Below are 14189 nucleotides of genomic sequence, written 5' to 3'. Positions count from 1 at the left end.
GAAAATACATCCTGCACTATTTCAAACAGAAAACAGTGTTTTGTTTTGTTTTTTGTTTTTAAAAATGGAACTGTCTTGAGCGGTTCAGAGCTGAGGCAGAAGAGTTTTGTTCCATTCTAGTGAGACATTTGTTAAGTGAGTTTTGCCCCATTTTACGACCTTGCTTGCCACAGTTGTTAAGTGAATCATTGCAGATGTTAAGTTAGTAATATGATTGTTAAGTGGAACAACCTGCCTCCAGAAGCTGTGAATGCTCCAACACTGGAAGTTTTTAAGAAGAGACTGGACAGCCATTTGTCTGAAATGGTATAGGATTTCCTGCCTGAGCAGGGGGTTGGACTAGATGACCTCCAAGATACCTTCCAACTTTATTATTATTATTATATTAATCTGGCTTCCCCATTGACTTTGCTTGTCAGAAGGTTTCAAAAGGGGATCACATGACCCCGGGACACTGCGACCATCATAAATATGAACCAGGTGCCAAGCATCTGAATTTTGATCACGTGATCGAAGGGTTGCTACAATCTTGTAACTGTGAAAAATGGTCATAAGTCATTTTTTCCAGTGCCATTATAACTTTGAATGGTCACTAAATGAACTGGTGTAAGTTGAGCACGACCTGTACAGTTTCTGTGGACCTACTGAGAACTATAGGTGCAAAAGAACAATCTGTTGTGTTCTGTTTTGATTCTTGTGGCACTAGTCCAGGGGTAGGCAACCTTGGCTCTTTTATGACTCGTGGACTTCAACTCCCAGAATTCCTGAGCCAGCATGGCTCAGCTTGGAAACGCTCCCTTTCTCCTCAGCATGGCTGGCTCAGGAATTCTGGGAGTTGAAGTCCACGAGTCATAAAAGAGCCGAGGTTGCCTACCCCTGCACTAGACTAACCTGGAACCGTAAGGGGTAAAAAAAAAAAAAGAAAAGGGCTGAATTAATATCCAAGGGGAGTGGGGTGGGGGTGGAGGCATGCATGTGTGCAAACTTGGAAACGGGGAGTAACGAGAAGGGAACAATCCCAAAAAAGGAAGAGGCAGGTGTGAGAGACTTGTCCACCTAGGAGCCAGCCAGCAAAGCTTGGCTTCTCCAAATTTCGTTGAGAGATTGAGGAGGCTGCCTAGTGCAGGGGTATTCACTATACAAATTAGGGTCATTAATATGGTCTATGATGATTTTAATTTCATTTTATACTAGCTGTACCCGGCCACGCGTTGCTGTGGCTCAGTCTGGTAAAAGCGTGTGTTGCTTTTACGCCCAACAGATGGCGCTGTTTTTCAAAAAAAGCATGTTTTTACCTGTCACAGGTGTGACATCTACATAATATAGGTATATAAAAACACGTGCGTATTCGAATGCAATGTTGTGCCAAAATTCCAAAGCACTCGGTGAAGACCTTTTGGAGATTTAAGATTTTGAACAAACGAACATTTACATTTTTATTTATATAGATAGATTGGTTCCTGGATTGGGTCTCTTCATTGTGGTTTGTGTTTTTTCATCTTATTTATTTATTTATTTTGATTTATATCCCGCCCTTCTCCCAACGGGACAGCCAGCTTCTCATACCTAACACAGTTGTAATTTAGAGAACGGAGGACCGAATATGACATACAAACCTTTGAAGATGCAGGTGGCTAACGTCCTGTCTCTTCCATGCTCCAAGTCCATATATCAGTGATGGCGAACCTTTTAGAGACCGAGTGCCCAAACTGCAACCCAAAACCCACTTATGCATCGTCGAGTGCCGGGTGGGTGTGGCCCATTGGCTGGGTGTGGCCCATTGGGTGGGCGTGGCTGCGGTGGTAACAGCAGACTGGGTGGGACTAAAAAGTTCAATCAATCAATTCCAACTTTCCAAGCAGCAACTTTTTTTTCCCGCGAGAAGTTGAAATTGACTGATTGATTGAACTTTTTTTTGTGTACACGATGGCGGAGGCCTAAAGCAAAAGGTTTTATAAAACCCAGCTGAAGGCCTAGGACTGGGGCGACGGCGCGCGTGCCCACAGAGAGGGCTCTGAGTGCCGCCTCTGGCACCCGTGCCATAGGTTCGCCACCACTGCCATATATCCTGAACATGGGCTATGCTGACTGGAGCTAATAAGGTTTTCAACTTAAACATTGTTTCTGGTGGGCTCTTTTGGAAAAGGCCTCCAGAGGGATGGGCAAGCAAGATCTGATCAGGAATATTAATAGGTTTTCAGAGCAAGAGAGGCTTGCAGTACAATGAGCTTTCTCAGTGTCCAGTCACTGCCGTCCATTCCAATCCTGCTTCCCTGGCCTTATGTTTTCTCTCATTCTTTTAAATCCAGCAAGATTCCGCCCCAGTTTTTCCACCTCTTGATAGGATGGATAGTTTTTGAATGATTTACATTTTGAATAGTTTTTTTAAAATTTTTAATCCAATTTTTACACCACCTGACTCCCAGAGACTGGTGTGATTTAGTTTGCCTTTGCATCTATATAACTTCAGCCTGTTCAATCTAACTGCTACCCCATATGTTAAAACTAATTAGACTTGAACAAATCCTTCCACTCACAATTACATTTCACAATGCAGTGGAAATTGTGGCAGGCCATGGGGCTTTCCTTTAGTACTCGTGGATTCTTATAAGAGACATTTAAAATGCATAGTAACCAGATTTCATTTTTTTAAATCTGGAATGCAAGTATTATGCAAGTGTTGGAAAGGCAGAATATAATTATCTATATTTATCTTTTAACTGAAAGCTATTCCACTTGTTGCCAGAGAGCTACTTCAGTGCTTTGATAAACTGGGCAGGAAAGAGTTTCCTGAGTACGTTTACTTTTCATGCCGGCATTGCTATTGAAATTGCAAAATTGATCACTCAGCCATGATTATTTCCTATGGATATTAGTGGAAAAACATGATATGCACATGGATTGCAATCTGTACATTACCTCTATATTTTCTTAGCATATGAAAATATATTAATCAACCAAATCTCACTTTTAAAAGGTTGTATTGGGGATGGCTTTCTTACCTAATTTTTTTTTTCAAAAACTTGAGCTGTGAGAAATTAATGTAAGCAAATACATCAGTGTCTGTCATCTATCTGTCTATCTATATTGTGTGCGTGCGTGCGTGCGCACTTCAGTATAAAATATGAAATGTTTGGATGCCTGCACCTAACCACAGTCTTGTATGTTTCGCAGATGAATCAGCAAATGGCTGGAATGACTCTGAATAGTTCCAATAATATGATGGGCTTTGGCCAACCACCAAACACAATGGCAGGATGGACTGGAAGTTCCTCGGGCCAAACCCTCAGTACACAACTCTGGAAGTGAAAAGGCAATAGAAGTTTAAATCAAGAGACCCGACATTCCATGCCCGAATACATCTAGTTTCCCTGTTCTGCTCATGTACACTACCCCTTCCTCCAATTTCAAACATTCATTTTAAAAGTAATCTTAACTGACCGTGTTGTGGTCTGTACTGACTTCAATTCTGATGTAGTGAAAAGCAAGTTGAATACATTGGCAGCTTTCTTCATTCCACAATATGTTTTGATTTTGCAAATTTTACTTTTCAGAAAAGCCACGTGACCAACTGCATACTCAAATTATTTTATCTTGTAGAGCATTTGTTTCCATATAAGGGAAATAGGTATCATGTTAGTGCTATCTCTAAAATGTAAACTCCATCTTGCAAATTACCCAGTGATCCTGTAGAAGGTACTGTATGAACAAAACGTTAATTATATAAATAAGAATGTACCTTGTATCATTGAAATATGCATTTCCTTGTGTGATAATGATTTTGTTTCATCATTCATTTCACTGTGATATTATAATGGTGTGATGAGCAGGGAAAATGGCTCACAAGAGAGAGATAAAACCTGGAGGGAACTGCTACTCCATCAATTTTCTTTCCACTGTTTTGAGTTGTCTCTGTCAAACGAAGCTGGTTTGACCAACAGAGAACTGTACAGGATTAATCAGCAGTGTACTGCACAGCATCTATACAGGGTAACTCAAATTATATATTTAATTTTGTCATTGCAGTTGTATCCAGGTTTCTGCCAGTAAATTGTGTTTACATTTTATGGTGCCTCATATTGATAAGCAGTTGCTTCCCTATATTAAAGAAATCCATAAACATTGTGTAATTATTTTATTCTATAAGAATTGTGTCTATTCTTAAAAACAATGCTTTTTAAATTCAGGAATAAACCTGGAAGCCACGCCGTAAACGCTTCTCATTTTTTTTAGACTAATAACTTCAGTGCATTACCGCCTCTTCACTGAACATGTGTAAAGGAAATGTGAACAGTTAGAAAATTAAAGCAGGACAGAGAAATGCATGCAAAGTAAGTGAAGCCTAAGTAGACACGTCTTCAGCTATCTGCCAGTAGTCTTCCATTAGGCTGCTAGAGGCTGCAGTTGTACAACAGCAATTTGTACAGTCTGAATATGGTAAGCATGTCTGATGCATCCATTAATTATGGCATATCCCATTTGTGCTGACAGATCACACTTCAATTCTGATATTGTCCAGGTGATACTTTGGCTCATTAGCTAGATTTACCTTTTCTGTTCTAGTATGCCATACGAGAACCTGGAAAAAGTTGGAACAAAAACATTAGTTGGCATTGATTCTCCACAAGTTGAGTTGGAGACTAATGGCCATTGTAGAAATAACATTGATACCTTTGTGCAGTTGCTGGCTTTGGGCTCCAGTTCCTCCATTGTGGTAATCTGCCTCAGAAAGTCAGATTCCTGCATCCCAGGTTGTGTCCCGTGGCGTCTAAATACAGCTTTGGGGTTGGATAAAATCACCTGAAGACTTACAGCAAACCCTTTGGAAATCAAATAATAATTAAAATCATTTTATAAACATTTTATTGAACTCTAGAATTAATGGGGGGGGAGTGTTTAACCCTACCATTTCAAATACGTTCCCAAGTATTTACTCAGTATCACACAATGGTCTATCATATTGTTACATATGCAAACTGACTGGCCACTTTTGTTCTGAAAAGTTACAAGCTGTGTTCTTCCATATCTGTTTAAAACTTTACATGGTTTGTTAAAGTATAAATAGTGACATTCATCATAAGCAGTTAGAGTTTCCATATGAGCAAAAGGCTGGCTGGAGGGGAAATGTGAATTTTAAAAAGATGAGACCAACCAATGATTCTTCCCTGACACCATCTTTGTAATTAATTTAAAATTTAAGCCGAAGGTAAATGTAACTGTTAAAACAAAAATAAATGTGACTGAATGAATTTACATGCAGACCATTTTTTTCATTTACATTAAAACCAAAATCCATGTCATCATTACTTTAATATGTGAAATAGCCTATCCTTAAATGATGCAATTCTTAAGTGATACAAAACCAGAGTCTTAAAAAGTAATGCTCCAACACTGGAGGTTCTTAAGAAGAAATTGGACAACCATTTGTCTGAAATGATTGAGCAGGGGGTTGGACTGGAAGACCTCCAAGGTCCTTTCCAACTGTTATTCTGTAATTTGGTTAATGTTTATTACAGAGTACCTCTGGTTTCGTTAACCTTTCCTTTCAATAAAAGCTGATCTGTTGCAAGGAGTTCCTCTCTGTGGAGTCACAACCTTTAAGACCTTAACCAAATTATACATTTGAATGACACTAAAAAAAATGTATTAAATGATTGGAAAATAATCTTATTAGCTATATTCTATCTTAACTGATTTTAAATGCAAATGAAATGCAATCAAATCTAGTTTTTCTCTTGGCCCCACTATTTTTAGAAAAGTAACCATATGCCTTCCATCCCCCAAAATAAGTGTAGCCCATAGTCCAGAAAATTTTATGCAGCTCTGGAATAAAAATGGCATTTTATCCTTAACATTATTTCGGTTAAAGCTTTTGACTTTAATTGTGAGGAGTATGGCAAACTTTGATACCATTTAAATGAATATATTTTGAAAGAACATTACATTTGAAACAGAGTAATCCATATACGATGAGATCCTTGTTGGATCTGTTGGTTCTTAAATTTGAAATTGGTATGGAGCTGCTTTTAAAAAAAAGCTTATCGCTAAAGACTACAATCTTTACAAGGTACATTGCTGTTAAGAAGTCGGAAAGTCCTTAAAAGATACAAGAACACAAGTAGTGATTGCCTACATTCACCAATATTTTTATTCTTGCATCCATTTTGTTAGCTGTAATGGAACCCATCCACAAGAGTTATGAATTAGAAACAACTTGAAATGTAAAGTAGTTATGTCATCTGAGTAACACACTATACAATCTCTCGCGCAACATCTCAGCATCATGTCGGGTGTGCAAAGTTTAGTACTGCATCGTCTCTTAACAGATGTTTTTCACTAGTTCTTCTGAAGTAGCATTTATTCTACTTCCAATTTAAGATGAAAGGGAGACCTTGTGGAGAAAGAGAAGGAAGGTGATTGGACTGACAAGGGAAGGAGAACGAAAAATTAGTTTAGGGAAATGTTTAATATTCTGTTGCTCCTGACTGATGAACATTACTTTCTTTTTATCATCTTCAAGGTATTGCTGGGACTCAGCATTCTGACTGAGTCTCCTATTCATTGTGCACAGAATTCCTTACAGCCATTATTCAGACAAGTAGGTAGTCTGCATTCTTTCAAATAAAACTGCAGCTTTATGTATAGGGTAATGGCAGCCTGAAGGCAACCAGTTGGCTTTCAAAACTTGTAAAAGTTAAATATATCTTTAATAGTCTTATTAATTTTAAAAAATAACAAGAATTAGTACCAGATGCTTAGAGGGTAACTCTTCCCCTGTTAAATCCTGAGTGGGAAGTTCGAGATGGCGTTTGGTTTCATTTATGAACAGCCTACTTAATATAGGAATTAATGTGTGAAATCTGAGCTACAATCTGCAACAATTGTTTTCGCTGCACATGTTAATATTCAGGTAATGAAAATTCTAGAGCTGTTGAAAGAAGCTGAAAAAAATAACTGTTAAAAACATCCTGGAACATGTCTACAGGAAATCAACTTCACAACTCTGTCAAAAGGGGAAAAAAAAATATCCCCAGACATTGCACAACTAGTTACATCTTCCAATATATATTGAACCCACACAATGGCTGGGTTCAACTGTTCAAATAACATCTTTATCTGGTTAATTTAGAGTAAGGTGTTATATAAAAACACCAACCTTCTACTGTTCTAGAAATTAACCTAGAAGTAATCAATGTTATTCTAAAACAAGGCAGGACAAGAAGCAACGGATGGAAACTGATCAAGGAGAGAAGCAACCTAGAACTAAGGAGAAACTTCCTGACAGTGAGAACAATTAACCAGTGGAACAACCTGCCTCCAGAAGTGGTGGATGCTCCAACACTGGAAGTGTTTAAGAAGAGACTGGACAGCCATTTGTCCGAAATGGTATAGGGTTTCCTGCCTGAGCAGGGGGTTGGATTAGATGACCTCCAAGGTCCCTTCCAACTACTACTACTACTACTACTACTACTACTACTACTACTACTACTACTACTAATTATTATTATTATTATTATTATTATTATTAACAACTTGGGACTTTTTGGAGCTAAACTGACTCTTCATGCCTCAAGCTATGTCATCTGAACAAGGTAGGAGCCTGAGTCTGTCCTTTCTACTTCCAAACACCAATAGTTTATCAGCTGGCTTCGTTGGGACTCACAAGGACTCCGACTGCCAGTTCAGTGGGTCATCAATTATCAAGTACCATCAGCACAGGGGATAAATCATCTTACCAAGGGAGCAGCTTGATCAGGGAAGTCATACAAATCTAATCCCCAAGGAGTCTTTATGATGCATTGATGCATCTAACAGCCTACATTCAATCAGGTTCCAAGTTGGCTTCCACCTAAGAATTTTGACAGTCCCCTCTATGACTGAATGAAAGCTATAAACCTGATACTCACTGTACTAACTAGGTCATAATGTGATTTCGTTAATTTTGGCACAGCTTGTTACATAAATTCAGCCATCGTTTACAAATATTTTATGGCTTTGCCCATTAGTTACTTATTATGATTATTTATATCCTGTCTTTCAGTACAGTCTTCCCAAAACAATTTTAAATGAAGACAAAGACATTTATAGAATCCTTCATAGCATAAGAGCCTGAGGAAAGGGAGAATATAAGTTGTGGAAATTTGGCAAATTATGGTTTATTCAATAAACATGAGTAAACAAACTATAGCTTAGGGCATTAGCCCATTTCAATTTGCTCAATAATATTCATAATTAAAAAGTACAGAAGCTGATGCTGGAGTGAAGTAACCCTCAGTAATTCTCCCGCTATTATTATTTTAATTTGCTAAGCATTTTATAGAAAGTTTTTAATAAGCCAGATCGTTTCACCAGCAATGCATGAATAATTTGCAAAGCAGGAAATATAAACCATATGTCTGTATGGCCCTTTCCTCCATGCTCACCATTTTTTTAGCCACACGCCCATGAATCAAAATTCAAAACTTTATACTTGTGCAGGCATAGATCTGTGACTGCATCAAAAGCAATTCAGACAGCACTTGAAATGCCTTTAGCATATACAAGAGATTGACCAAGTATGCAGGCTAACTATGCAGCCTGCGATACGGCTGAAGATTGACAAGATTTATTTTTGAAGTGTTCCTGCTTTGCTGGCTATTGTCAATTTCTCCTTTAAGCAAAGCGTTTCAAGCTATTATCTGCCTACAAGTCACTTCAACCATGTTTTCTGGCAGCTTGTGCAAAATTATTCATCTTTTTGATGAACTAGCAGTTTTTAAACTTAAAAGTCACAGCAAGGGCCTCTTGGTTGGTGGAATATTGGTAACAGTATGTTGGTTTGCAAGGTAGTTCCTAGATTAGGGATCCTTTTAAAAACAAAACAAAAAACAAAACAAAAAAAACAGCATCAACACAGATAGAATAAAACTGGATTTTGGTGGGTCTAGTGGATGTGCTGGCCAAGATGTCCAAAAATCTGTGATTCAATTCAATTTGATTCAGAATTCCCTGAGAATTAAAAGAGGTCATTGAATTTTGCCAGGATGCTCCTGACAATAAAAGACAGTTAAAGTTACTGAATTAAAATTTATAGTTTATTAAGATACCAATCCCATAAATTTCTACAAACTTCCTGAACCTCTTGCAGATCAGAATGCTACTGCTGATAAATAAGCATTTTAAAAGCTAAAATCACCAGAATTCTAAGTGATTCTGCTCACCATAAGATCCAGGAGTTTGCAGGCTTATACTTATTATTTCAATAACTAGAAGTGTTAATATCTATACCCATTTCTATACTAATTGCTGAGATTTCTGAAGAGATACTCACCTGCCATATCAATGGCGAAAGGCCTACCTGCCCGCCAACCAGTGTACCAGCCAACAACTTTGCCTTTTTCCACAATTGGGCGCTCGTAGCGTCGGCCCCCCACTAGCCCTACGGGCCATACAGAGACTTTGCGAGTTGTACGCATCTAAAGGAAGAAAGCAGAATATCTTTTTCAAAACAGGTTTTTTACAAAGAAAGAATAGTCACAATTTTTAATGACAGGTTCTAAGTACCATCACCTTCCTTACTTAATGCCTTCCAGATACATTCTAACTATGAAGTTTCCCAGCTCTGTTTCAGAAAAACATTATAACCACAAGCCTTTCTCTAAACCAATCTTTCTCAAGCTTAGCTACTTTTAAGATGTGGCAGCACCCCAACTGGGTAATTTCTGAGCGTTCAAGTCCACACATCTTCAAGTTGGCAAGATTCAGAAATGCTGTTCTAAACCTAATTAGCACTACCAACAATTCTGATCTTAGGCAAATGAGTAGCTGCAGTTAGTTGCAAAAAGAAGTAAAGGCTTCAGAGCAGGGGGCGTCCAACCTTAGCAACTTTAAGACTTGTGGACTTCAACTCCCAGAATTCCCTAGCCAGCCATCTTAAAGTTGCCAAGGTTGGACACCCGTGCTTTAGTTTAGAGGATGACTAGAAGAGTCAAGTAGTCAAGCACAATGCTTGGGCAGCTTGTTCTGAAGGGCTAAATTGTTAGATTTATTGCAGTCATTCTAGCGTGATCAGATGTTTTTGGAAATCACATTTATATGACTTAGATCTACAGAGGGAAAGTTCAACTTTACTAAATAAAGGATGTGATATCTATTCTGAAAGGTATATCATATCTAAAATGATCATAAGATCTAGTTTCACCAGGCTAGAAACTGGGAGACCGAGAGTTCCAGTATCACCTTAGACACGAAGTCAGTTGGGTGATTCTGGGCCAGTCACTTTTTCTCAGCCCAAGGAAAGAGGCAAGTGCAAACCAGTCCTAGAAAAAACTTGCCAAGAAAAGTGCAGACTCTGACAATTGACATAACTGAATGGAAGAAAGAAAAAAAAGATAACATTCTCTTTTTTCATAGAATGAGGGGAGATCATTGTAAACTTTTATATTCACAAAATAATAAAGCGTAATCATTGGCATGAACCTTGGAGATCATTAAGTCTAATCCAGGGGTCTTCAAACATGGCAACTTTTAGGACTTGTGGACTTCAACTCCCAGAATTCCTCAGCCAGCTGGCTGAGGAATTCTGGGAGTTGAAGTCCACAAGTCTTAAAAGTTGCCATGTTTGAAGACCCCTGGTCTAATTCTTTGCCAGTGCAAGATTCATTTTAAAAACCATATCATTAAAGGATTATGCCAACAATGTGTGTCTAGATGTCTTCAAGAGGACTACGTTTTGTCATAAACCAGTGAGTCATATAGAAGAGCACCAACAAATATCCCAGAAGACAACAGCAAAACTTTCCAATAAAACTGTCAAGAAAATTACATAGACATGAAGTCAATTCAAAAGAGACATTTTTTTAAAGGTTAGTAAACAGATAATTCTTTGTATTAAATATTTAAGATGTAAACACTATGCCTTGGAAGTATTATTGCCACCAAGGCATTATAAAACATTATGCTGGCCTCTTGTACTTAATAAAATGCAAGAATACGAGCATTTGGGTAAACCTCTCATGCATTATTTAATCTTCCTCGAAAACCAATTTGGTACGGAGCTTTATAAACATAAAAAAAAGAGCACCGTTAAAAAAAGAACCCTGAAAAATCAAAATCTGGTTTATTAACAAATTGAAAAGAAAAGTATATTCTGTTTCAGCTGATTTTATAAAACGTAGATTTCTCTCTTAGCTCTTAATGCTTGTTCAGTTTTCAATCTCCCAATGTACAGCCATTCTCTTCATTCATTGTGAACACAGACACACTTTCCTGCAGGCCTGTGTGTATAACAAATACATAGTAGATTATAATAAACATGTCTATGAAAACCTTGAACCAAAGAGCCATCTGCTCATTCAGTTTTTAAACAAAACACCTTTTTAGGTCCCTCTGGCTGGCTTCTATTTTTCTCTCTTGTTTTGTGTGATATTTTCTCCCAGGATTGAAAGCATGAATGGTTCTTCTTCAGATGGAGCGCTGGACTCTTTCTGAAGGAAGAGTCACATAAAAATGAACAAATGACAAACCAATTACTGTTACCTTTTGGCTCCTTTGTCATTCGAAAAGTAGCTTCCCTTAATTCAAAAGCAATTATTTTCGACAATTCAGGCAACTGCTAATCTTTACTCGCCTGTTGCTTTCGTATCACTTACTATAGGTAGTCCTTGACTAACAACCATTCTTAACAACAATCAGAAATTACAACGGCACTGAAAAAAGTCTTATGACCAATCCTTGCATTTATGACCATTGCAACATCCCCATAGTCTTGTGATCAAAATTCAATTGTTTGGCAACTGGCATGTACTTACAACAGTGGCAACGTCCTTGGGTCATGACCTTCCTAGGGGGCTTCTAACAAGCAAAGTCAATGGGGGAGATCGGACTCACTTAATGACTATACCAAACAACTGCAGCCAAAAAAAGGTTGTAAAAATAGGCATGACTCAGTAATGCATCTCTTAGCAATGGAAATTCCAGTTCCAATTGTGGTCATAAGTCAAGGACTACCAATATACTATAGAATGGTGCAACTCTTAATAGAAAACTCAGCATCAAGAGCACCATGACTTCATAGTATAGTGTCCAGATGATTTTGAAGTTTAAGCATATTTAACAAATATGCCAGAAGGTGTACAGTGTCTTCTTATCCATTATAGAATTCCTTCACTAGCTAAACTTACTGATTCACTGCCTGCCTCCCATCTCAGCTTCCACTTGTGCGTACGAAGTATAACTCCTAGACTTTGAACTGAAGATAAAGCAGGATGACATGCACAGTGGCCTTATTTTCAGTCAAATGTCTTTTCTACATAAAAACAGTGATTGATGAAGGTGAAGCATCACTGCCACTGCTCCAATCAGACTTTCAGGATGTAGCCACACAGTGCCCTAAGTCATTTGATGGCATTTGTGAGGGTTATTTGCAAGAATTCATTAGATATGATCGGCTCCTGTAACAAGATTTGTCTGTCTGGATGAATGGGGATTATCTGGTACAATACAACATGGCACATTACCCTTACAGGGCCTTTACAGATCCATATCCAGCAAGGGCCAAACATGAGAAGATCCATTCATATTTTTATAGTTTAAGAATCATGCAGAAATTATCTATTCGTTTTAAATGTGAGGGTAGTCTGAGGAGGACCTATTTCATTTATTCTCTGGAGAATATTTTATCTAGTATATTTCTAAAATGTTGCCTGATATTTTTCTTGTCAATGAAAATGAATAAAGCATCTCATCATTTGTATGTTTTTAAAAACACAGCCGTCATATTACTTCAGCATAAAAAAAAATCACTGAGCAGCAATGCATAACTCATCTTAAGATACTTAAGTTGCACGTACTTACAAAGGGAGACAGTAAAAATGAAGCCATACTGGATGCCAGCATGACTTATAATAGAATTGTTCCCACCAATCTAGAGATAAAAGGAAGACGACAGGGCCACACATGGTCTGTGCAGGGGAATATGGGCCCAGGAGGAAGTTATATCAAAGAGACATCAGGAATAGTATTAAAGAAAACTGAGACATGTGCTTGGGATTACCACACACCCTCTTGGGAGTCAGGCAATGTACAAAATGAATAATAAATGTTAAGAGTTAGCACATACTGTATGCCCGGCTTCCTGACTTTCCCTTGGTTTAACTTGCAAGACCATCATCAATCATTCAGGCCTGATTGGAAGGAAAGAACATCTTAAATTCTTCTTAGGGTGATAGCTATTAAAACTGCTTAGAAATAGATTTGGAGTTTATCCAGTTTTTGTTAATTCTGTAGAGAGTTATGGGGGGGGGGAAGGGGTAACATTTGGATTACAGCCTGAAACAGTGTGCCCAGCGTGTATACTTGTTGTATCACTGTGTAATAAAGCCACGTTACATACTCTATCTCAACAATGCACTTCGGGATTCTATATACTGTACAAGTGCTGCAAAAGAGTACAGGAAGTCTTTGGGTTATGATCCTACTTGGGCCTGGAATTATGGTCACTAAATGAAGTGGCTGGTAAGTGAAGCATCACCTGTTGTGCTACTTAGCCACAGCAGTTCTGGCAGTCCCTGGTTGCGGTTATTAAGTGAGCACCAGGTGGCCATTAGGTGAGGCTCACATGTGACTGTGACTTGCAACCTCCTGATGGCTTCCACTTTGACCTTGCTTGTTGGAGGCTTACTGGGAAACTTTCAAATGGTGATCACGTCTCCCAGAAGCTCCCTACACCAATCCGAACCATCCTCAGCTTAGTCTCTCCCACCCAGGACCCTCAGTCCTTCAAAGGCAAGAGATGCTTTCAGAGGACCACTGAGTGTAATGTTATGTGGGAATGTGAGAATGACCTTCTGTGGTCCTCACTAACACTTAACAATGGCACCCAGGACTGCTAGAAGGGCCATCACTAAATAATGTGACCGTCTGACATTGTGCTGCATCACATCAAGAGCAATTCAGGTCCCTTTATTGAAAATGCCTTTCTCTTTGATTATAAATGATGTACAAGATGCCATGATGCAAGTAGTCAAGCAATATAATGAGGAAATTAAAGATATCTGGATGAAGAAATTGGAAGAAATGGTGGCATTTATTCTCCAGAGGTTTATAGCAGAGGTTGAAGAAGATGTTATGGAAATACTTCAAAATGAGCAAAATTGTGGAGATTTGGAAATTGATAAGTCTGAGAAGCTGGGAAAGGAAGTGGTAATAGA

At 38.3% G+C, this 14189-nt stretch overlaps 2 protein-coding genes across 2 annotated transcripts in view; one reads left to right on the top strand and one right to left on the bottom strand.

Annotated features, from left to right (window-relative positions):
- The window catches only part of SMAP1 (small ArfGAP 1), a gene marked incomplete at its 5' end in the record, with an annotated part of 40527 nt that extends 36401 nt beyond the window's left edge, over positions 1–4126 (top strand). Inside the window, 1 exon segment of the mRNA XM_015825562.2 lies at positions 3175–4126. Coding sequence (XP_015681048.1) covers positions 3175–3309 — 135 coding nt within the window.
- A 99-nt stretch (positions 4127–4225) lies between these two features.
- On the bottom strand, positions 4226–9455 carry LOC107296212 (galactosylgalactosylxylosylprotein 3-beta-glucuronosyltransferase 2). The gene is made up of 3 exons (XM_015825561.1): positions 9311–9455; positions 4672–4820; positions 4226–4579 (listed from the first exon to the last, which is right to left on the bottom strand). The coding sequence occupies exons 1-3, from the start codon at positions 9453–9455 to the stop codon at positions 4493–4495; spliced, it is 381 nt and encodes a 126-aa protein (XP_015681047.1). The 3' UTR covers positions 4226–4492.
- Positions 9456–14189: the final 4734 nt, after the last annotated feature.

This window comes from Protobothrops mucrosquamatus, unplaced genomic scaffold (genome assembly GCF_001527695.2).
Source record: "Protobothrops mucrosquamatus isolate PMUCROS unplaced genomic scaffold, P.Mucros_1.0 scaffold2687, whole genome shotgun sequence".
Classification (NCBI taxonomy): domain Eukaryota; kingdom Metazoa; phylum Chordata; class Lepidosauria; order Squamata; family Viperidae; genus Protobothrops; species Protobothrops mucrosquamatus.
The sequence above is the reverse complement of the archived record's forward strand: the minus strand, read 5'-3'. Positions and strand labels throughout refer to the sequence as shown.

Coding starts and splice junctions, on each gene's coding strand:
- LOC107296212 (XM_015825561.1), bottom strand. CDS start 9,455: ATGCGTACAACTCGCAAAGTCTCTGTATGGCCCGTAGGGCTAGTGGGG. Junction 4,821..9,310: donor TTTCGCCATTGATATGGCAG/GTGAGTATCTCT, acceptor TGATTTCCAAAG/GGTTTGCTGTAAGTCTTCAG. Junction 4,580..4,671: donor AAGCCAGCAACTGCACAAAG/GTATCAATGTTA, acceptor AACTTTTTCCAG/GTTCTCGTATGGCATACTAG.